Source organism: Lissotriton helveticus, chromosome 12, assembly GCF_964261635.1.
Source record: "Lissotriton helveticus chromosome 12, aLisHel1.1, whole genome shotgun sequence".
Lineage (NCBI taxonomy): Eukaryota > Metazoa > Chordata > Amphibia > Caudata > Salamandridae > Lissotriton > Lissotriton helveticus.
The window spans coordinates 19,311,723-19,336,621 of NC_136073.1; the positions used below are offsets into that span (position 1 = coordinate 19,311,723).

Genomic DNA, 24,899 nt, shown 5'->3' on the forward strand with positions numbered 1-24,899 from the left:
GTTAGAAGATATATTGAGCGAAGTATAGGCTGAGAAATAGGGTAGTGCATTGGAAATGCTAAATTAGAAGAAAGTGATAAATATATAGATCCATAAATACATTGAAAGTATATAGATAAACAAAGGAGGTAAGTAAATGTAGATTAAAGATATTGATAGTAGTGGTATGGGGTTTGGGATAAATGAGAGAGTGGAGGTAGGGGATATATTGATAGATGCATAGGATGAGAAATAGGGTAGTGCATTGGAAAGAGTAGTAGAAAGAAGTTTGAGATGAGTCAGAAGGTTGGGTTAGAAGATATATTGAGCGAAGTATAAGCTGAGAAATAGGTTAGTGCATTGGAAATGCTAAATTAGAAGAAAGTGATAAATATATAGCTCCATAAGTACATTGAAAGTATATAGATACATAAAGTAGGTAAGTATATGTAGATTAAAGATATTGATAGAGGCACAGGATGAGAAATAGGGTAGTGCATTGGATATGCTTTTTCAGGAGAAAAGTTACAGACACAGATCCAAGTACATGGAAGGTTCATAGATGCACAATGGAAGTATGTACATGTAGACCAAAGATGAGATGTATTTATTATTATTTTTTCTCTCAACAATATAATTATTTTACATGTTTATACAGAGAATACATAGATCTTTGGTGGATAGATGGTGTATACGAAGTTATCAAATGAACCTTTGCACCACACAGAGAAAATACATAGATCTTTGGTCGATCGATGTTGTATATGCAGTTATTAAACGAACAGGTGCATCACGCCGAGAGAATTAATAGATCTTTGGTGGATCGATGTTGTATATGCAGTTATCGAATGAACAGGTGCACCACTCAGATTGAATACAGATATCTTTGGTGGATCGATGGTGTAAATGCAGTAACCGAATGAACAACACGCTGAGAGAACACATAGCTCTTTGGTGGATAGATGGTGTATATGCAGTTATCGAATGAACAGGTGCACAACGCAGAGAGAATGCATAGATCTTTGGTGGATAGATGGTGTATATGCAGTTATCGAATGAACAGGTGCACAACGCAGAGAGAATGCATAGATCTTTGGTGGATAGATGGTGTGTATATGCAGTTATTGAATGAACATCACACCGAGAGAATACATAGATCTTTAGTGGATAGATGGTGTATATGCAGTTATCGAATGAACAGGTGCACCACACAGATTGAATACATAGATCTTTGGTGGATAGATGGTATCTATGAAGTTTGTGAATGAACAGGTGCACTATGCAGAGATAATACATAGTTATTTGATATATAAATGATGAATAGGCAGATATTGGATATGGAGATGCACCATGAAGACGAGATACATAAGATGATTGCTGCATAGATGAAGGGAAGGATACATACTTATGGACTGTACAGGTGCATCACAGCGAGAGGGTACACAGATATTTAATATATAGACAATGAATCTGCAAATGCTGGAAACAAACGCGTAAAATACGTAGTTGACAGCAGATACTTGACACATAGATGATGGATACACAGATGTTTGGTGCTTAGATGATGGGCACACCGTTATTGAATGTACATGTGCATCGAGCTAAGGGGATAGAGGGATGTTTGGTACATAGATGCTGGATAGAAACATATGGAATGCACAGGTGCATCCCACAGAGGGGATTAATGGATGTTTAGTACACAAGACGATGGCGACACGGTTATTGAACATACAGGTGCGTCCCGCTGATGGGATTAAAGGATGTTTGGTACACAGGTGAGGGATACGTGGTTATTGAACATACAGGTGCGTCCCGCTGAGGGAATTGATGGATGTTTGGTACACAGGTGAGGGATACGTGGTTATTGAACCTACAGGTGTGTCCCGCTGAGGGGATTCAGGGATGTTTGGTACACAGTGGAGGGATATGCGGTTATTGAACATACAGGTGCGTCTCGCTGAGGGGATTCATGGATGTTTGGTACACAGGGGAGGGATATGCGGTTATTGAACATACAGGTGCGTCTCGCTGAGGGGATTCATGGATGTTTGGTACACAGGGGAGGGATATGCGGTTATCGAACATACAGGTGCGTCCCGCTGAGGGGATTCAGGGATGTTTGGTACACAGGTGAGGGATATGCGGTTATTGAACATACAGGTGCGTCCCGCTGAGGGGATTCAGGGATGTTTGGTACACAGGTGAGGGATACGCGGTTATTGATCATACAGGTGCGTTCCGCTGAGGGGATTCAGGGATGTTTGGTACACAGGTGAGGGATACGCGGTTATTGATCATACAGGTGCGTCCCACTGAGGGAATTCAGGGATGTTTGGTACACAGGTGAGGGATACGCGGTTATTGATCATACAGGTGCGTCCCGCTGAGGGGATTCAGGGATGTTTGGCACACAGGTGAGGGATACGTGGTTATTGAACATACAGGTGCGTCCCGCTGAGGGGATTCAGGGATGTTTGGCACTTAGGTGATAGATACGCGGTTATTGAACATACAGGTGCATCCCGCTGAGGGGATTCAGGGATGTTTGGTACACAGGGGAGGTATACGTGGTTATTGAACATACAGGTGCGTCCCGCTGAGGGGATTCAGGGATGTTTGGCACACAGGTGATGGATAGGCGGTTATTGAACATACAGGTGCGTCCCGCTGAGGGGATTCAGGGATGTTTGGCACACAGGGGAGGTATACGTGGCTATTGAACATACAGGTGCATCCCGCTGAGGGGATTCAGGGATGTTTGGCACACAGGTGATGGATACGCGGTTATTGAACATACAGGTGCGTCCCGCTGAGGGGATTCAGGGATGTTTGGTACACAGGTGAGGGATACGTGGTTATTGAACATACAGGTGCATCCCGCTGATGGGATTCATGGATGTTTGGTACACAGGTGAGGGATACGCGGTTATTGAACATGGAGATGCGTCCCGCTGATGGGATCCATGGATGTTTGGTACACAGGTGAGGGATACCTGGTTATTGAACATAAAGGTGCGTCCCGCTGAGGGGATTCAGGGATGTTTGGTACACAGGTGAGGGATACGTGGTTATTGAACATACAGGTGCATCCCGCTGATGGGATTCATGGATGTTTGGCACACAGGTGAGGGATACGTGGTTATTGAACATACAGGTGCGTCCCGCTGAGGGGATTCAGGGATGTTTGGTACACAGGTGAGGGATACGTGGTTATTGAACATGGAGATGCGTCCCGCTGAGGAGATGCAGGGATGTTTGGTACACAGGTGACGGATACGCAGTTATTGAACATACAGGTGCGTCCCGCTGAGGGGATTCAGGGATGTTTGGTACACAGGTGAGGGATACGTGGTTATTGAACATACAGGTGCATCCCGCTGATGGGATTCATGGATGTTTGGCACACAGGTGAGGGATACGTGGTTATTGAACATACAGGTGCGTCCCGCTGAGGGGATTCAGGGATGTTTGGTACACAGGTGACGGATACGCGGTTATTGAACATACAGGTGCGTCCCGCTGAGGGGATTCAGGGATGTTTGGTACACAGGTGAGGGATACGCGGTTATTGAACATGGAGATGCGTCCCGCTGATGGGATCCATGGATGTTTGGCACACAGGTGAGGGATACGTGGTTATTGAACATACAGGTGCGTCCCGCTGAGGGGATTCAGGGATGTTTGGTACACAGGTGAGGGATACGCGGTTATTGAACATGGAGATGCGTCCCGCTGAGGAGATGCAGGGATGTTTGGTACACAGGTGACGGATACGCAGTTATTGAACATACAGGTGCGTCCCGCTGAGGGGATTCAGGGATGTTTGGTACACAGGTGAGGGATACGTGGTTATTGAACATACAGGTGCATCCCGCTGATGGGATTCATGGATGTTTGGCACACAGGTGAGGGATACGTGGTTATTGAACATACAGGTGCGTCCCGCTGAGGGGATTCAGGGATGTTTGGTACACAGGTGAGGGATACGCGGTTATTGAACATGGAGATGCGTCCCGCTGAGGAGATGCAGGAATGTTTGGTACACAGGTGACGGATACGCGGTTATTGAACATACAGGTGCGTCCCGCTGAAGGGATTCAGGGATGTTTGGTACACAGGTGAGGGATACGCGGTTATTGAACATGGAGATGCGTCCCGCTGAGGAGATGCAGGGATGTTTGGTACACAGGTGACGGATACGCGGTTATTGAACATACAGGTGCGTCCCGCTGAGGGGATTCAGGGATGTTTGGTACACAGGTGAGGGATACGCGGTTATTGAACATACAGGTGCATCCCGCTGAGGGGATTCAGGGATGTTTGGTACACAGATGACGGATACGTGGTTATTGAACATACAGGTGCGTCCCGCTGAGGGGATTCAGGGATGTTTGGTACACAGGTGAGGGATACATGGTTATTGAACATACAGGTGCATCCCACTGAGGGGATTCAGGGATGTTTGGTATACAGGTGAGGGATACGCGGTTATTGATCATACAGGTGCGTCCCGCTGAGGGGATTCAAGGATGTTTGGTACACAGGTGAGGGATACGTGGTTATTGAACATACAGGTGCCTCCCGCTGAGGGGATTCATGGATGTTTGGTACACAGGTGAGGGATATGTGGTTATTGAACATACAGGTGTGTCCCGCTGAGGGGATTCAGGGATGTTTGGCACACAGGTGAGGGATACGCGGTTATTGAACATACAGGTGCGTCCCGCTGACGGGATTCAGGGGTGTTTGGTACACAGGTGACGGATACGCGGCTAGTGAACATACAGGTGCATCCCGCTGAGGGGATTCAGGGATGTTTGGTACACAGGTGAGGGATACACGGCTATTGGACATACAGGTGCATCCCGCTGATGGGATCCATGGATGTTTAGTACACAGGTGAGGGATACGTGGTTATTGAACATACAGGTGCATCCCACTGATGGGATTCATGGATGTTTGGTACACAGGTGAGGGATACGTGGTTATTGAACATACAGGTGCATCCCACTGATGGGATTCAGGGATGTTTGGTACACAGGTGAGGGATACGCGGTTATTGAACATGGAGATGCGTCCCGCTGAGGGGATTCAGGGATGTTTGGTACACAGGTGACGGATACGCGGTTATTGAACATACAGGTGCGTCCCGCTGACGGGATTCAGGGATGTTTGGTACACAGGTGAGGGATACGCGGTTATTGAACATGGAGATGCGTCCCGCTGAGGGGATTCAGGGATGTTTGGTACACAGGTGAGGGATACGCAGTTATTGAACATACAGGTGCATCCCGCTGAGGGGATTCAGGGATGTTTGGTACACAGGTGAGGGATACGCGGTTATTGAACATACAGGTGCATCCGGCTGAGGAGATTCAGGGGTGTTTGGTACACAGGTGACGGATACGCGGCTATTGGACATACAGGTGCGTCCCGCTGAGGGGATTCAGGGATGTTTGGTACACAGGTGAGGGATACACGGCTATTGAACATACAGGTGCATCCCACTGAGGGGATTCATGGATGTTTGGTACACAGGTGAGGGATACGCGGTTATTGAACATACAGGTACGTCCCGCTGAGGGGATTCAGGGATGTTTGGTACACAGGTGAGGGATACACGGCTATTGAACATACAGGTGCATCCCGCTGATGGGATTCATGGATGTTTGGCACACAGGTGAGGAATACGTGGTTATTGAACATACAGGTGCATCCCGCTGAGGGGATTCAGGGATGTTTGGTACACAGGTGAGGGATACGCGGTTATTGAACATACAGGTACGTCCCGCTGAGGGGATTCAGGGATGTTTGGTACACAGGTGAGGGATACACGGCTATTGAACATACAGGTGCATCCCGCTGATGGGATTCATGGATGTTTGGCACACAGGTGAGGGATACGTGGCTATTGAACATACAGGTGCATCCCGCTGAGGGGATTCATGGATGTTTGGCACACAGGTGAGGGATACGCGGCTATTGAACATACAGGTGCGTTTCTCTGAGGGGATTCAGGGATGTTTGGCACACAGGTGAGGGATACTCGGTTATTGGACATACAGGTGCGTCCCGCTGAGGGGATTCATGGATGTTTGGTACACAGGTGAGGGATACGTGGTTATTGAACATACAGGTGCGTCCCGCTGAGGGGATTCAGGGATGTTTGGCACACAGGTGAGGGATACGTGGTTATTGAACATACAGGTGCATCCCGCTGAGAGGATTCAGGGATGTTTGGTAAACAGGTGAGGGATACGCGGTTATTGAACATACAGGTGCGTCCCACTGAGGGGATTCATGGATGTTTGGTACACAGGTGAGGGATACGCGGTTATTGAACATGGAGATGCGTCCCGCTGAGGGGATTCAGGGATGTTTGGTACACAGGTGTAGGATACGCGGTTATTGATCATACAGGTGCATCCCGCTGAGGGGATTCAGGGGTGTTTGGTACACAGGTGAGGGATACGCTGTTATTGAACATACAGGTGCGTCCCGCTGAGGGGATTCAGGGATGTTTGGTACACAGGTGAGGGATATGCGGTTATTGAACATACAGGTGCATCCCGCTGATGGGATTCATGGATGTTTGGCACACAGGTGAGGGATACGCGGCTATTGAACATACAGGTGCGTTCCTCTGAGGGGATGCAGGGATGTTTGGTACACAGGTGAGGGATACGCGGCTATTGAACATACAGGTGCGTTCCTCTGAGGGGATTCAGGGATGTTTGGCACACAGGTGAGGGATACACGGTTATTGGACATACAGGTGCGTCCGGCTGAGGGGATTCATGGATGTTTGGTACACAGGTGAGGGATACGTGGTTATTGAACATACAGGTGCGTCCCGCTGAGGGGATTCAGGGATGTTTGGCACACAGGTGAGGGATACGTGGTTATTGAACATACAGGTGCATCCCGCTGAGGGGATTCAGGGATGTTTGGTAAACAGGTGAGGGATACGCGGTTATTGAACATACAGGTGCGTCCCGCTGAGGGGATTCAGGGATGTTTGGTACACAGGTGGGGGATACACGGTTATTGAACATACAGGTGCGTCCCGCTGAGGGGATTCAGGGATGTTTGGTACACAGGTGAGGGATACGTGGTTATTGAACATACAGGTGCGTCCCGCTGAGGGGATTCAGGGATGTTTGGCACACAGGTGAGGGATACGTGGTTATTGAACATACAGGTGAATCCCGCTGAGAGGATTCAGGGATGTTTGGTAAACAGGTGAGGGATACGCGGTTATTGAACATACAGGTGCGTCCCACTGAGGGGATTCATGGATGTTTGGTACACAGGTGAGGGATACGCGGTTATTGAACATGGAGATGCGTCCCGCTGAGGGGATTCAGGGATGTTTGGTACACAGGTGTAGGATACGCGGTTATTGATCATACAGGTGCATCCCGCTGAGGGGATTCAGGGGTGTTTGGTACACAGGTGAGGGATACGCTGTTATTGAACATACAGGTGCGTCCCGCTTAGGGGATTCAGGGATGTTTGGTACACAGGTGAGGGATACGCGGTTATTGAACATACAGGTGCATCCCGCTGATGGGATTCATGGATGTTTGGCACACAGGTGAGGGATACGCGGCTATTGAACATACAGGTGCGTTCCTCTGAGTGGATGCAGGGATGTTTGGTACACAGGTGAGGGATACGCGGCTATTGAACATACAGGTGCGTTCCTCTGAGGGGATTCAGGGATGTTTGGCACACAGGTGAGGGATACGCGGTTATTGGACATACAGGTACATCCCGCTGAGGGGATTCATGGATGTTTGGTACACAGGTGAGGGATACGTGGTTATTGAACATACAGGTGCGTCCCGCTGAGGGGATTCAGGGATGTTTGGCACACAGGTGAGGGATACGTGGTTATTGAACATACAGGTGCATCCCGCTGAGGGGATTCAGGGATGTTTGGTAAACAGGTGAGGGATACGCGGTTATTGAACATACAGGTGCGTCCCGCTGAGGGGATTCAGGGATGTTTGGTACACAGGTGGGGGATACACGGTTATTGAACATACAGGTGCGTCCCGCTGAGGGGATTCAGGGATGTTTGGCACACAGGTGAGGGATACGCTGTTATTGAACATACAGGTGCATCCCGCTGAGGGGATTCATGGATGTTTGGTACACAGGTGAGGAATACGTGGTTATTGAACATACAGGTGCGTCCCGCTGAGGGGATTCAGGGATGTTTGGTATACAGGTGAGGGATAAGCTGTTATTGAACATACAGGTGCGTCCCGCTGAGGGGATTCAGGGATGTTTGCTACACAGGTGAGGGATACGCTGTTATTGAACATACAGGTGCGTCCCGCTGAGGGGATTCATGGATGTTTGGTACACAGGTGAGGGATACGTGGTTATTGAACCTTTAGGTGCGTCCCGCTGAGGGGATTCAGGGATGTTTGGTACAAAGGTGAGGGATACGTGGTTATTGAACATACAGGTGCGTCCCGCTGAGGGGATTCAGGGATGTTTGGTACACAGGTGAGGGATACGTGGTTATTGAACCTTTAGGTGCGTCCCGCTGAGGGGATTCAGGGATGTTTGGTACACAGGTGAGGGATACGCGGTTATTGATCATACAGGTGCGTCCCTCTGAGGGGATTCAGGGATGTTTGGTACACAGGTGAGGGATATGCGGTTATTGAACCTTTAGGTGCGTCCCGCTGAGGGGATTCAGGAATGTTTGGTACACAGGTGAGGGATACGTGGTTATTGAACATACAGGTGCGTCCCGCTGATGGGATCCATGGATGTTTGGCACACAGGTGAGGGATACGCGGTTATTGAACACACAGGTGCGTCCCGCTGAGGGGATCCAGGGATGTTTGGTACACAGGTGAGGGATACGCGGTTATTGAACACACAGGTGCGTCCCGCTGAGGGGATTCAGGGATGTTTGGTACACAGGTGAGGGATACGCGGCTATTGAACATACAGGTGCGTCCCGCTGAGGGGATTCAGGGATGTTTGGGCACACAGGTGAGGGATATCTGGTTATTGAACATACAGGTGCATCCCGCTGAGGGGATTCAGGGATGTTTGGTACAAAGGTGAGGGATACGCGGTTATCGAAGATACAGATGCGTCCCGCTGAGGGGATTCAGGGATGTTTGGCACACAGGTGAGGGATACCTGGTTATCGAACATACAGGTGCGTCCCGCTGAGGGGATTCAGGGATGTTTGGCACACAGGTGAGGGATACGCGGTTATTGAACATACAGGTGCGTCCCGCTGAGGGGATTCAGGGATGTTTGGCACACAGGTGAGGGATACACGGCTATTGAACATACAGGTGCATCCCGCTGATGGGATTCAGGGATGTTTGGCACACAGGTGAGGGATACGTGGTTATTGAACATACAGGTGCGTCCCGCTGAGGGGATTCAGGGATGTTTGTTACACAGGTGAGGGATATGCAGATATTTGATATATGTATCTGTATCTAATGCACAGACACACCATGCTCGCGCGGTGCCGCACGCACAGTGTCCCATGCACGCAGGGCCCGGGGTGTGTTGCACGCGCTGTCCCTGGCCTCGCGCTCGCGCCGCTGCTGCGCTATGGCGAGTAGCCCGCCTGGTAATGCCAATGTGCCGGTGAACATACAGGTGCATCCCGCTGATGGGATTCATGGATGTTTGGCACACAGGTGAGGGATACGTGGTCATTGAACATACAGGTGCGTTCCTCTGAGGGGATTCAGGGATGTTTGGCACACAGGTGAGGGATACGCGGTTATTGATCATACAGGTGCATCCCGCTGAGGGCATTCATGGATGTTTGGTACCCAGGTGAGGGATACGCGGTTATTGATCATACAGGTGCGTCCCGCTGAGGGGATTCATGGATGTTTGGTACACAGGTGAGGGATACGTGGTTATTGAACATACAGGTGCGTCCCGCTGAGGGGATTCAGGGATGTTTGGCACACAGGTGAGGGATATACTGTTATTGAACATACAGGTGTATCCCGCTGAGGGGATTCATGGATGTTTGGTACACAGGTGAGGAATACGTGGTTATTGAACATACAGGTGCGTCCCGCTGAGGGGATTCAGGGATGTTTGGTATACAGGTGAGGGATAAGCTGTTATTGAACATACAGGTGCGTCCCGCTGAGGGGATTCAGGGATGTTTGGTACACAGGTGAGGGATACGCTGTTATTGAACATACAGGTGCGTCCCGCTGAGGGGATTCATGGATGTTTGGTACACAGGTGAGCGATACGTGGTTATTGAACCTTTAGGTGCGTCCCGCTGAGGGGATTCAGGGATGTTTGGTACACAGGTGAGGGATACGTGGTTATTGAACCTTTAGGTGCGTCCCGCTGAGGGGATTCAGGGATGTTTGGTACACAGGTGAGGGATACGTGGTTATTGAACCTTTAGGTGGATGTTTGGTACACAGGTGAGGGATACGTGGTTATTGAACCTTTAGGTGCGTCCCGCTGAGGGGATTCAGGGATGTTTGGTACACAGGTGAGGGATACGTGGTTATTGAACCTTTAGGTGCGTCCCGCTGAGGAGATTCAGGGATGTTTGGTACACAGGTGAGGGATACGCGGGGTATTGAACATACAGGTGCGTCCCTCTGAGGGGATTCAGGGATGTTTGGTACACAGGTGAGGGATATGCGGTTATTGAACCTTTAGGTGCGTCCCGCTGAGGGGATTCAGGAATTTTTGGTACACAGGTGAGGGATACGTGGTTATTGAACATACAGGTGCGACCCGCTGATGGGATCCATGGATGTTTGGCACACAGGTGAGGGATACGCGGTTATTGAACACACAGGTGCGTCCCGCTGAAGGGATCCAGGGATGTTTGGTACACAGGTGAGGGATACGCGGTTATTGAACACACAGGTGCGTCCCGCTGAGGGGATTCAGGGATGTTTGGTACACAGGTGAGGGATACGCGGCTATTGAACATACAGGTGCGTCCCGCTGAGGGGATTCAGGGATGTTTGGGCACACAGGTGAGGGATATCTGGTTATTGAACATACAGGTGCATCCCGCTGAGGGGATTCAGGGATGTTTGGCACACAGGTGAGGGATACACGGCTATTGAACATACAGGTGCATCCCGCTGATGGGATTCAGGGATGTTTGGCACACAGGTGAGGGATACACGGCTATTGAACATACAGGTGCATCCCGCTGATGGGATTCAGGGATGTTTGGCACACAGGTGAGGGATACGTGGTTATTGAACATACAGGTGCGTCCCGCTGAGGGGATTCAGGGATGTTTGTTACACAGGTGAGGGATATGCAGATATTTAATATATGTATCTGTATCTAATGCACAGACACACCATGCTCGCGCGGTGCCGCACGCACAGTGTCCCATGCACGCAGGGCCCGGGGTGTGTTGCACGCGCTGTCCCTGGCATCGCGCTCGCGCCGCTGCTGCGCTATGGCGAGTAGCCCGCCTGGTAATGCCAATGTGCCGGTGAACTGAACTGCGTGTCTTCTTGTTGCAGAGGAGAGGAGAGGCGAGGCAGCCCGAGGCGGTCCTTGGCAATGAAGCTTTTCATCTTTAAATGTGGGCGCGGCATCCGTGCCGGGAGGACGTCATGAGGGTAGTTCTGGTCCAACCCACCAATCAGACGGGCCGCTTGGACTCGACCAGAACCCAGGCAGCCCAGAGCCAGCAGCAGCGCCCAAATGACAAGCAGGTGGAAGCTGCGGAGGGCATGCAGCAGCAGCCGGGGGGTGTCCTGCAGCACCCCCAGCCCCAGGCCCCCGTGCAGCAGTGCCAGCAGCAGAGACACCTCGGCTCAGCCCCTCAGCAGAGAGGCCAAGCTTTGAAACTGGGCTCCTCTGACCTCCACCACCCGCCTCAGCCCAGCCCTGAGTCCAGACAGGGGGCGGCTGCAGCCCAGCCCTGGGCTTCCAAGGACCTTCCGGCGGGCAATGCCAACCTGAACGAAGGCGGGCTCCTGGGGCACCTCAAGCAGCCGCAGGTGGCACGGGGAGGGGTCCCGCTGCAGCCCAGCCCGGCGCCTGCTTTCCTGGACCACAGCCAGCCGTCGAAGAAGGGACCCGCAGTTCAGCACCACAGCCAAGCCCCGGGCCCGGGATGTGCCCCCCAGGAGCACCCGCAGACCCGCAGCACGGGCACCCCCCTTCAGCACCACGGCCACGGAGCTGCCCTTCACCACCAGAGGCTTAACAGAGCGGATTCCCTCCAGCAGCGACCCCCTCCTCAGAGGTGCCAACAGGACCACCCTCTCCAAACCCTGGGGACGGACCCGCAGCCCCTCGGGCCATGCCAGCAGGCGGACGAGCTTGCCCTGCAGCACGGCGCCGTGCCGGGCGCGCCGTGCCACCGCCCCGGTGGTAACTGCAGCGCCGCCGACCCCCCACCCTGGACCCGGCCGCAGAGCCTCCCCCAGGACCCCCCGCCGAAGGCTCCCTGGCAGGACCAACAGGTGCCCGGGCACGAGGCCCCCTGGAGCCAGTGCCCGGCCGGGGACGGCCAGCCCCAGCCACGAGCCCCGGCGGCCAGGCTGCCTGGAAACCGGGCCGGCCGGAGCCCGTCCTCGCCCCGCTCCTGGCAGCAGCGCGGAAACCAGAGCCCTGGCGGCCAGCAGCAGGTAGATTTATGTTTCAGCGTGTGTGTGCGTGTGTGTGCGTGCCTGGAGGGCTGAGGGGGGGCTCTGGGCCTCCACTGGGACCGCAGACCGTGCCAGCCGCTGCGCCAGGACAGCCAGGTAAGTGCCCGGCTCACCTACCTCCCTCGGAGCCGACGATGCGGTCTTTGGAGGGGCGGGGGGCGCTGCGCCCGCAGAGCGGGGGGCTGGTGCAGGGAGGCTGCGGGGCAGCGAGGAGGAGGGCAGGGTGGACGAGAGGCTGCAGAGTCACGGAGCCGGCACCCGCCACAGGGGCGCTCGGATGAGACCTCTGGGTAGGGACTTAGAGGGAGGGGAGACAGAGAGGGGGTGAGAGAGAGAGGGGATGAGAGGGAGAGGGAGAGGGGATGAGTGAGAGAGAGGGGATGCGAGAGAGAGGGGTGAGAGTGAGACAGAGGGGGGATGAGAGTGAGACGGAGAGGGGATGCGAGAGAGAGGGGTGAGAGTGAGACAGAGAGGGGATGCGAGAGAGAGGGGTGAGAGTGAGACAGAGAGGGGATGTGAGAGAGAGGGGTGAGAGTGAGACAGAGGGGGATGAGAGTGAGACAGAGAGGGGATGTGAGAGAGAGGGGTGAGAGTGAGACGGAGGGGGGATGAGAGTGAGACGGTGAGGGGATGAGAGTTAGACGGAGGGGGGATGTGAGAGAGGGGTGAGAGTGAGACGGAGAGGGGATGCGAGAGAGAGGGGTGAGAGTGAGACAGAGATGGGATGCGAGAGAGAGGGGTGAGAGTGAGACAGAGAGGGGATGTGAGAGAGAGGGGTGAGAGTGAGACAGAGGGGGGATGAGAGTGAGACAGAGAGGGGATGTGAGAGAGAGGGGTGAGAGTGAGACAGAGAGGGGATGCGAGAGAGAGGGGTGAGAGTGAGACAGAGAGGGGATGCGAGAGAGAGGGGTGAGAGTGAGACAGAGGGGGATGAGAGTGAGACGGAGAGGGGATGTGAGAGAGAGGGGTGAGAGTGAGACAGAGAGGGGATGTGAGAGAGAGGGGTGAGAGTGAGACAGAGGGGGGATGAGAGTGAGACGGAGAGGGGATGTGAGAGAGAGGGGTGAGAGTGAGACAGAGAGGGGATGTGAGAGAGAGGGGTGAGAGTGAGACAGAGAGGGGATACGAGAGAGAGGGGTGAGAGTGAGACGGAGGGGGGATGAGAGTGAGACGGAGGGGGGATGCGAGAGAGAGGGGTGAGAGTGAGACAGAGAGGGGATGTGAGAGAGGGGTGAGAGTGAGACAGAGAGGGGATGTGAGAGAGGGGTGAGAGTGAGACAGAGAGGGGTGAGAGTCAGACAGAGAGGGGATGTGAGAGAGGGGTGAGAGTGAGACAGAGAGGGGATACGAGAGAGAGAGGGGTGAGAGTGAGACAGAGAGGGGATGTGAGAGAGAGGGGTGAGAGTGAGACAGAGAAGGGATGTGAGAGAGAGGGGTGAGAGTGAGACAGAGAGGGGATGTGAGAGAGGGGTGAGAGTGAGACAGAGAGGGGTGAGAGTGAGACAGAGAGGGGATGTGAGAGAGGGGTGAGAGTGAGACAGAGAGGGGATACGAGAGAGAGGGGGATGAGAGTGAGACGGAGAGGGGATGCGAGAGAGAGGGGTGAGAGTGAGACAGAGAGGGGATGTGAGAGAGAGGGGTGAGAGTGAGACAGAGAGGGGATGTGAGAGAGAGGGGTGAGAGTGAGACAGAGAGGGGTGAGAGTGAGACAGAGAGGGGATACGAGAGAGAGGGGGATGAGAGTGAGACAGAGGGGAATGTGAGAGAGAGGGGTGAGAGTGAGACGGAGGGGAGATGCGAGAGAGAGGGGTGAGAGTGAGACAGAGAGGGGGTGTGAGAGAGAGGGGTGAGAGTGAGACAGAGAGGGGATGCGAGAGAGAGGGGTGAGAGTGAGACAGAGAGGGGATGTGAGAGAGAGGCGTGAGAGTGAGACAGAGAGGGGATGCGAGAGAGAGGGGTGAGAGTGAGACAGAGGGGGGATGAGAGTGAGACAGAGAGGGGATGTGAGAGAGAGGGGTGAGAGTGAGACAGAGGGGGGATGAGAGTGAGACGGAGGGGGGATGAGAGTGAGACGGAGGGGGGATGTGAGAGAGGGGTGAGAGTGAGACAGAGAGGGGATGCGAAAGAGAGGGGTGAGAGCGAGACAGAGAGGGGATGCGAGAGAGAGGGGTGAGAGTGAGACAGAGAGGGGATGCGAGAGAGAGGGGTGAGAGTGAGACAGAGAGGGGATGCGAGAGAGAGGGGTGAGAGTGAGACAGAGAGGGGATGCGAGAGAGAGGGGTGAGAGTGAGACAGAGAGGGGATGCGAGAGAGAGGGGTGAGAGTGAGACAGAGAGGGGATGTGAGAGAGAGGGGTGAGAGTGAGACAGAGGGGGGATGAGAGTGAGACGGAGAGGGGATGTGAGAGAGAGGGGTGAGAGTGAGACGGAGGGGGGATGCGAGAGAGAGGGGTGAGAGTGAGACAGAGAGGGGGTGTGAGAGAGAGGGGTGAGAGTGAGACAGAGAGGGGATACGAGAGAGAGGGGGATGAGAGTGAGACAGAGGGGGGATGTGAGAGAGAGGGGTGAGAGTGAGACAGAGAGGGGATGTGAGAGAGAGGGGTGAGAGTGAGACAGAGAGGGGATGTGAGAGAGAGGGGTGAGAGTGAGACAGAGAGGGGTGAGAGTGAGACAGAGAGGGGATGTGAGAGAGAGGGGTGAGAGTGAGACAGAGAGGGGTGAGAGTGAGACAGAGGGGGGATGAGAGTGAGACGGAGAGGGGATGCGAGAGAGAGGGGTGAGAGTGAGACAGAGGGGGGATGCGAGAGAGAGGGGTGAGAGTGAGACAGAGAGGGGATACGAGAGAGAGGGGTGAGAGTGAGACAGAGGGGGGATGCGAGAGAGAGGGGTGAGAGTGAGACAGAGAGGGGATGCGAGAGAGAGGGGTGAGAGTGAGACAGAGAGGGGATGCGAGAGAGAGGGGTGAGAGTGAGACAGAGGGGATGGGAGGGAGCGAGAGGGAAGCGAAAGAGGGGGAGAGGGGATGGTATTCTTAAAATATGATGTAAGGGCGCGTTTACAAGCATGGGAGCTTCTTGTTGATATGGAAAAAGTAGATATTGCGATAGCCATTGGGAAATATATGCAGGGCGTATATAAGTTCCCTGTCTTATTAGAGGCTTAAGAGTAGCTAAGTGCTCTGTAGTTTTAAAATGAAATTATCTGTTTTAAATTGCTATTAATGAAGTTTCAAGGATAATATGACTTTTATTGTTTAAGAATATGATTTTGTGATGTGTAGACTTTTAAATGATAATAATGTATGAGCTGTGGTTTATAGATCAAAAGGTCTAAATAAACTTTATTTGTGATCGATTGATTGAGAGAGGGGATGAGAGAGCGTGAGAGTGAGAGAGACAGGGTAAGAGAGAGAGGGAAAGAGAGAGCGAGGGGGAGAGAGAAGATGAGACAGACAGAGGAGAGAAGAAAAAGGGCAGTAGATCAAGGATCCGAGGTAGTAAGAGAGACAGGCAAAGAAACGAGACTGGGGTTAGGGTGGGCAAGAGGAGAAAGGGCTAAAAGGATATGAGACTGTAAAAGAGACGACAGAGAGAGTGAGGGAACAGACATAGGGTCAGACAGGGAGGACAGATGGAGAGGACGAGTGAGAGAGAGGGGCAAAGATAGAGAGGTGAGGAGGTGAGAGGAGGAGGGAGACACTGGAGGTAAAGAGAGGCGAGTGTGCACCGCACTCACGGATCCAGCCTTTGGGGGTGGGCCAATGATGGCAGCTTAGACACGTGTGTCTGTCTGTCTGCTCACAGGCGTGCCTCTGGTTGGCTGTCTGTCTGTATATGGCTAGAGACACCCCACGCAAACACCTCTGTGCCCTTGTGTGTGCCCTCCAGTTTGCCTGTCTCATTGATTGCTTGTATGTGCTGTACATGCACACGCCACTTGTGACCCTGGAACCGTCCCTGTGTAAAGTTCTCGGTACACGAGTCTGGTCGGTCGGCCCCCTCTATCTGCCGACAGACTGACAGCTGCAGACGCACATCCAAGGCCCAGCCTGCACATGGGAGCGTCGGCACTGCATACGGAGAGGCGTTTCTGCTTTGTAATCTGAATTACAGAGCAGACGAGACATGTTTGCGAAGGAGTTGTGTGATAAAAATGCGCTGGCGTGGGACCGCTCTCTGGGTTTGTTGACCCCGCCAGGGTGAAGAGGGAGTAGTGGGCGCCGGGGAGGGGGGGTGACGAGGTGAAGTTTCTCTTTGCTAAGGGAACCGAGGTTGCTATGGAGAAGGACCTATTTCGGGTGGGGAGGGAGTGTTTGGTGGGGTGGCAGGAAGGGGGCAGTGCTGCTCTACTTGCCCCAGCTCAGTGTGCTGGGGGGAGAGAGTGCAATGTCTGCACAGCTGGAGGGGGCAGGTGGTGCCCTAGAGAGAGGGTGCTGTGGCCATGGGAGGGAAGTGGTGCTGCGGAGACCGAGGGGGGGGGGGGGCTGTCTGTCTTCTGGAGAGGGTCGAGGGGGGGGGCTGTTTCTCTAATAAAGGGAAGTGAATGTCCCGTGGGGACAGACGGCCGGCGTCTCTCCTGATGGAGGGAGGACAGCGTGCTGCTAGCAGGGGGTGAGAGAGTGGTGCTGTGGAGAGAGAGGGTGCGGTGCTGGCCCGAGTGAGGGACGCTTAAAGCTGTGGTTAGAGAGGTCTGGGGGTTGCTTTGCAGGAGGTCACAAGACAGAGGCTGGGGAGGGGAGCGATGCCCAGATGTGGGGCTCGTGGGTAGAGCCGGGCAGTGCTCCTTGCTGGAGGGCAGGCGCTGTGGGTAGAGAAGGGACGCGATGCCCAGATGTGGGGCTCGTGGGTAGAGCCGGGCAGTGCTCCCTGCTGGAAGGCAGGCGCTGTGGGTAGAGAAGGGACGCGATGCCCTGATGTGGGGCTCGTGGGTAGAGCCGGGCAGTGCTCCCTGCTGGAGGGCAGGCGCTGTGGGTAGAGAGGAGACGCGATGCCCTGATGTGGGGCTCGTGGGTAGAGCCGGGCAGTGCTCCCTGCTGGAAGGCAGGCGCTGTGGGTAGAGAGGAGACGCGATGCCCTGATGTGGGGCTCGTGGGTAGAGTCGGGCAGTGCTCCCTGCTGGAGGGCAGGAGCTGTGGGTAGAGAGGCGACGCGATGCCCAGATGTGGGGCTCGTGGGTAGAGTCTGGCAGTGCTCCCTGCTGGAAGGCAGGCGCTGTGGGTAGAGAGGCGACGCGATGCCCAGATGTGGGGCTCGTGGGTAGAGTCTGGCAGTGCTCCTTGCTGGAGGACAGGCACTGTGGGTAGAGAAGGGACGCGATGCCCAGATGTGGTGCTCCCTGCTGGAGGGTGGAGAGGGGAAGCGATGCCTTCTCGGTTGAGTGTTGGGTGACTGTGGGTGGAGAAGGATTTTGCTGCTCAGACGCTGTCCTTTGCTAGTTGTGGAATCCTGGAAGGGGCAGAGGTAGTGTGAGGCAGCGCCACCCACAGGTGGTACATGATCTCCTAGGGCAGTGTTGCTATGTTCTGTCTGTATCCAGCCCCACCCACACCCGCCCCCAACACACAGACCCACCTTTCTGCATATGTATGAAGTGGGCGTGTACTATTCCCATATCACACAAGTGTGTGCAACCGGGAGAGGGAAGAGGGTGGCACTGCCAGTCACTGACAGGGACAGTGGGCATTGCACCGTCAGGGCACTTCACCCAGGGCTGCCAGCAAGTGCCAGGCAGCTGGGGAAGGCCCTGGTGACCAGATCGAAGTGCCCAGCTGATTGTTAAATAACCCAAGGCAGATACATTTGATAGCGGGGATGAAGTACTCCCCGCTGTACGTTACAAGGATATTGTAAGTCACTGAGTGCCCCAGGATTAAATATGAAATGAAACGCACCAATGAGCAGCAGAAACTAGGGTGCGACATATATTTTTAACCGTTGAATGAAAATCATATATGAAAGTGCCTTGATTTCAGACTATGTACTAACAACATCCCCTTCAGAAAAGAACTCAAAACCTGGCTATTCGATAAATAATAAATCCCCCTCCCCAAGCGCCTTGAGACCCTCTGGGTGAGTAGTGCGCTATATAAATCCTTGAACTTGAACTTGAACAAGAATGGGGGATCTTGCTTTTTAGTAAAGAACTGCCACAGTGCATCCATTCATTACAGGAGTGTAGCAATGTTTCAGGTGACTGATGCGAGTCACATCGTGACTGGAATAAAAATCGTATGGATATTTTTTTTAAATCTAACAGTATAAAGATATATATGTACATTTTGTTCCATATATGAATATACATATTTGTGCTTGAAAACATACACAAATATGTGTGTGTATGTATATATATATATATATATGTGTGTGTATATATATATATATATATATATATATATATATATATATATATATATATATATATATATATATACACACACACACACAAACATAATCCGCTCCTTAACGCTGCCAGCCGGTCGAGAAAGGAAAACAGGATACGGACACCAATATTTTCGTGGAAAATCAGGTCTTGTTTATTCCAGCAGTTATGACGCATTTCGGTTACCTCTGTAACCTTGCTCACGTACAGAAACGCCGTCCACAAGTTATTTAAATACCCACAGTGCATAGTGAAAAAAGTATTCAAACTCTATGGCATTTTCTTAGTCACATGGTATCAGTAGACATAGAAAACATACTGTTACAATTGCGCTTTGTTTAACCTTTGTTCACAGATTAATTTGTTAATCAATTTGAAATATTGTATTTCCTTGTTTGCACTAGATTGTACATTTCATGTATTTATACAGGGAAGGTATAAAAATGTTAGACATCGTAGTATTGATATATTAGATTATTGACCGCATACATGCAAGGCTGATATCAACGAGGTGTATAACATCAGTGTGGCTAATTGTCAAGGGTGTATTTTTTCATATATATATATATATATATATATATATATATATATATATATATATATATATATATATATATTCTATATCCCAGTGGTGGTTGCCACTGAGTAGTTATAGTTACGTCATCATTTCCATAGGAAATGTTTTTCTTTTTCTTTTGCTAATAACTTTGATGCAGATTGACAAATCTTCACAAACGTTTCCCAAAAAATGCTCCTTTTTACCTAGTTGGCTCATGGAAAGTTTCAAGATGATCCGTCGAGTGGAGGCAGACAAAAAGGGGGGTTCCAAGAAGCAAAATCAGCACGCATTTTCATGAGATATCGCAAAACCTCTGAACGTAATTACACCATATTTGACAGGAAGCTAGATCTTGCTCCAGAAACCATGCCTTTTGCGATTTGGTTTAAATCCGTTCAGTAGCTTTTGAGATATTCATCAAGAAAAATATTTGTATATATCGAAGGTTGTGTTTGAGGGACTCTCGTGAGAGTGCCTCGAACCTAATTTAAAAAAAATAGAGTGTTCTGATTGCCCCAGGAGGCTTTTTCCCTTGGGCCAATTCACGCCCACAGCAGACATGTTTCTGCCGGAGTGAACGCTCTGATTGGCTGCCATCACATGAAGAGAAATGTTTCTGGCAGCCATTACAGGACTCAGGGACTTAGCCCCCTGTCCTGCATTTTAAATTTAAAAAACAAGGAGGCAGGGTAGGACTGCCATGAACAAAACAGTAAACCGAAGAACAACATGCATAATTTAGGAAATACAATGTAGGCCCTTACCCTAGTGTTTCAGTATTTTCTCTGGGCTTGTTCGCCTTTCATCACTCGGATGAGTCCAGACTCGCAATGGCATAAACTATCATATTAGAAACTAGGAATTGCCATTTAGCTATCTGTTTCAGATTACCATAGTAGTGCTTAGAGGCTATCTAGTCTACGTGGCTTTATGAGTTCCTGTGTTCTGCAATGTTTGGATGAATCAAAGCGAAACAAAAGGGGATGATGGACGGAGCGTTTGAGCAAATCAAACACTCACCCCCAGTCAACTCATCTGGGTTTCATCCATCACCATTCTTTAGTTCACTCAGCCACCCCAGTTCAGACATGGCCATATACAAATCAGTCTGACCCTGTGCCTCATGGGAACAGTCTAGCCCGAACTGCCAAGCCATGTCTTCCCTGGACCGGAAACAAGCATCCTGGGACCGGTTTCGGAATCATACACACTTGTGTGACTGGGAATAATCCATCACCACCCCCTTTTGTACCACAATGTTTGGATGAATGCCAGCAGCAGCCACCACTTCCTAGTTGAGGGCTGACACATACCCAGACCCTCGCACCTAGATGATGGGTCTAGCCGAAGCCCTGGAAATGGATCTGGGCTTTGAGTTATGTCATGAAAAATACTCAAATGGGTGTGTTGCCAGGGAGTGCATTTGGTATCTGTAGGGGTGAGGATCCCAACATGAGCCCCAAAACTTTTCTGTTTCTTTGTAGCCAGAGTGATTTTGGTTGCTGATGATGCAGTTCCAAGCAGAAAGGTGTTTGGGTGAAATATCGAGTCAAGAATATCGTGGGCAAGAATATCATGAGGGTATGTTTCTATGGGTATGCAAAGTTTTACTATACTTATATGTACCATGGCGATATATATCTGCGAGGTACCTAGATGTGGAGTAAAGAATAGTAATTCTATACTTGCATATTTAGCGCTTGGACGCCCCAGGGCAGCAATCGCGCTTTATAAGTTGACATTTCATTTCATTTCATTTCACTTCTCGATATTTTGATCCTAAGTATTTTTGACACAATATTCTGTCCACACGATATTTATGTCCTCCATATTCTGCCATTGATTCAGCAGAAAAGCCTCCGGTCTGAATTGCACCGTCATTATTTTTAACGTGACGTGGAGGACTTCACACCTATTCTTTCGTTTTTGGACCAGTAGTGATGACAAACGCGGAGAAGCCGTACAGTGGCCCGTGTGCACAATTTTGACTATGCCAAAAAGTTGGGCGACGTTGGCAAACTTCATCCTTCATCATGACAGATGACGTTTTCTGACTTTGAGGTGAAGTTAAATCTTTCTTTTAGGCCAGGGTGAATTGTAAATTACGCATTCATTCTTCTCATAGTTTCAGGAATTTTATGTTATGCCTCTTACACTAAGTTCCATCATTATGCCTTTTCGTGGAAAAAAATTATCCTCAATGGCACAATTTGTGGTAGAAAAAAATAGCTGCGATTACACCAAACAACAGAAGCTGCTGTTGTTTCTGGTACTTTTGTTTAAATGCGTCCTCGCACCAAAAGCTGACGCAAGGACGCATTTCACGCTAAAATATACTGCGAATTTACAGGTGTGCATTTAGCAAAATAGTGCATAATTTCAAATCATTCTGCAGTAATTTCATGAAACTACGCGAGAGCAGATGACCCAAATTTTGCACACCTGTACTATTTATCCAGTGCAGTTGAGTGTCTTACCTGAGCCGGGTGATAAACAGCTGCAGAGAGCTGCCTTTATTACTGCCTGCTTCAGCTGAAGGTTGCTGTTAGCCCTGGGTGGCAGTGGGAAAATGCCACCGTAAATGTAATAGTACTTGTATAGCGCACGAATCGACCCCATGAGGATATCTCGGCGCATGTACGCATACCGCTGTGGAACCCTTCCTGGCTTTTCCCTGTGAAGTGCCCACTCCTGGGCACCCCCAAGGTGAAGCCAGGCATCCAAGCGCTGCTGGGGCCATTGTGGAGATTAAGCAAGCTATTGCCCAGAGTTGCAGAGTGGGACCCATGATTGGAATGGGCACCGAGGCGAGAATGATCAGGTCCGAGGAAATTGAGCCCAAGACCCGCCGAGGCGGGAATTAAACCCTGGTCCTGGGTTAGACCTCTGCATCAGGGTCTGCCGCTCTAACCATTGAGCCACACTTCTGTACCCACTCGCTGGACACCTGTGCGCGAGTGGCACGCTTTAGGCCGTACACTCCTGCGGGAAAGGCGCCCTGAATTGTGACGTGGGTCTTGCAGTTTTGAGTGGGGAGTTGTTTGCCAAGTTTGTTTCAGGGCATGCGCACGTAAATGGTGACTTTTGTAACAATCTATATCTTTCTTTGACACCAATATAGTCGCCAGGCGCACAAAGTCATTATGCGGTAGCAAACGCCGTGAGGCTTGCAGTGGCAATAAGACTTTTTACAATGTGCAAGGGCCCTTTAAAGAGTTTGAAAAGATGGCTTTTGATTCCTTTTCAGATTGCAAATAGGAAAGGAAGTATAAGGGATGTATCGCTGCTATTTACAAGTAATAAATGATATATCAAAGTGTCAATGGTATCTGACCGCTAATGGTGGAGCTACTTGATAGCTATAGAGGAGATGGGCTGTGGACTTACCCTTCGGCCATCATCTACCCAGCCGGACTTTGGGCAAACTCTCCTTCGTCTCTCCATCCATCCTTTCTCCCTCCTAGACCTCTACCCCACCCCCTTACCCTTCTAAGCTCCATTTATTTCATCTTCCGATGCTCTTGAAATGTTTTCTTGTAACTGATGTAACTTGTAACTGATGTCATTTTGTGAACCTTATGTAAAGCGCTCTGATACCTTCGGGTCTAGCCAGCGCTAAATAAAACTCAAATAAACATAAACATAAAATGGGGTTGCAAATCGTTGATCAGATACCGACCCTTTAGTTGGGCCAAAAAACCTACACACTGCTACCAGCCACCAGGTTTCAATACCTAAAATGGTGGCTGGGGAACGCGGTTAGCCCCTTTTATGATTGGGCTACAAAACATGGAATTGGGCTGCTTTTGGGCTATACCCATGCAGCCCAAAACCGGCAAAATGGCCGCGCCCATGTCTTGCTCCCTCCCCTTCCCAAAACTGCCTGGGGGGCAGACCTCGCGGCTCGGCTGCCCCCCAAACCCCCCTTTGAAAAGAGAACCCTGTCCCTGTTAGACTCTTTCTGTTTTCGGAATCATGTTGTACCCTTAGGGGTATCAGGCAGTGTTCCAGAAGACTACTGTCTGCTCCCTGCTGTCTTCCTAAATGGTATTATGTTTTTTTTAAAGAAAACAGCAGCAGAAGTACTTTTAATGTAGGCCTGGGTGAAAATATGGCATGATCTGTGTAATTTAGCGCTAATTTATTTGTTTTGCAAATTTCCCACTATGCCACTTCACCTAGTTTGGAGTAAAAATGAACCACCTGCGTACAATTCACGTAAACATGTATAGTGAAGGCACACGAACAACACAACATAAGCAGCTGTTTGTCATGGTGCTTTTGCTTAAATGAGTCCTTGTGCCAAAAACGATTCAAAGACACATTTCACGCTAAAATATAGCACAAAATGACGGATTTGCATCCACATTATTATCCATAATTTTGCCCATATGTCTCATAATTACGTGAAAGTAAATGATTTGAATTTTGCATACCCCCACTAGACTGGGGCTGTTCAAACAAGAGATTGGAGCTCTGCTGTCCGTGCAGACCACCATCCCTCCATTGGCAGCCAATCAAAGGGGGTTGCAACCTGTGACCTGCCTAATTACTATTCATAAGGCACATTGTTTTGTGACCTTTATGAGTGGCCAATGTGATGCAACTTATTAGTACACGTGCCCTGGTAGTACAGAAGTCACACCGTGATCTTCACACCCATTCACAAACCAGTCGGGGTGCAAGCTGCACACCCTTGTTTGTACATACATGTTCGTGCATCGGGCCCTGTGTGCTAGGCACTGTGCATCCCCCGTTTTGTGATTGGCTCGTATAAGTGATCGGGCTGACACCTGTGCTCTTGGAGTGGTCCAGAAACCTGAAAAGCATTACCCTCATTCCCCATTGGAGGTGTTAGTCTCTCCTGAAGAAGGACACATATCCTCAGACATGTCCAGAACTCCAGAAAATCCCAGCACTGGCTGCACCAACAGTGGTGAATACTAAAGACTTTCAATTAAAGTGAGTGTTACCAGGCGCTGCATTTGCCACAACACATCTGAGCAAATTGTGTGCTGGTGTGCCGGGTGGGCGCTCCTTTTAAATGTAAAAAAATTTAAATTGATACTTGTATAGCGCACTACTCACTCGCAAGGGTCTCAAGGCGCTTGTACGAATACCGCTGTGGAACCCATCCTGGCTTTCCCTGTGAGGTGTCCACTCCTGGGCACCCCGAAGGTGGAGGCCAGGCATCCTTAGCGTTGTGGGGGCCGTTGTGGAGATTAAGCAAGCTATTGCCCAGAGTTGCAGAGTGGGACTCCATGATTGGAATAGGCACCGAGGCGAGAATTATCAGGTCCGTGGAATTTTTGAGCTCAAGAC

General features: G+C 50.9%; 1 protein-coding gene across 1 annotated transcript in view; it reads left to right on the plus strand.

Annotated features, from left to right (window-relative positions):
- Positions 1-11,597: 11,597 nt before the first annotated feature.
- The window catches only part of KCNN1 (potassium calcium-activated channel subfamily N member 1), a 391,559-nt gene continuing 378,257 nt past the window's right edge, over positions 11,598-24,899 (plus strand). Inside the window, exon 1 of the mRNA XM_078669137.1 lies at positions 11,598-12,620. Within this exon, the coding sequence (XP_078525263.1) occupies positions 11,598-12,620 (1,023 nt within the window). The remainder of the gene's footprint in view (positions 12,621-24,899) is intronic.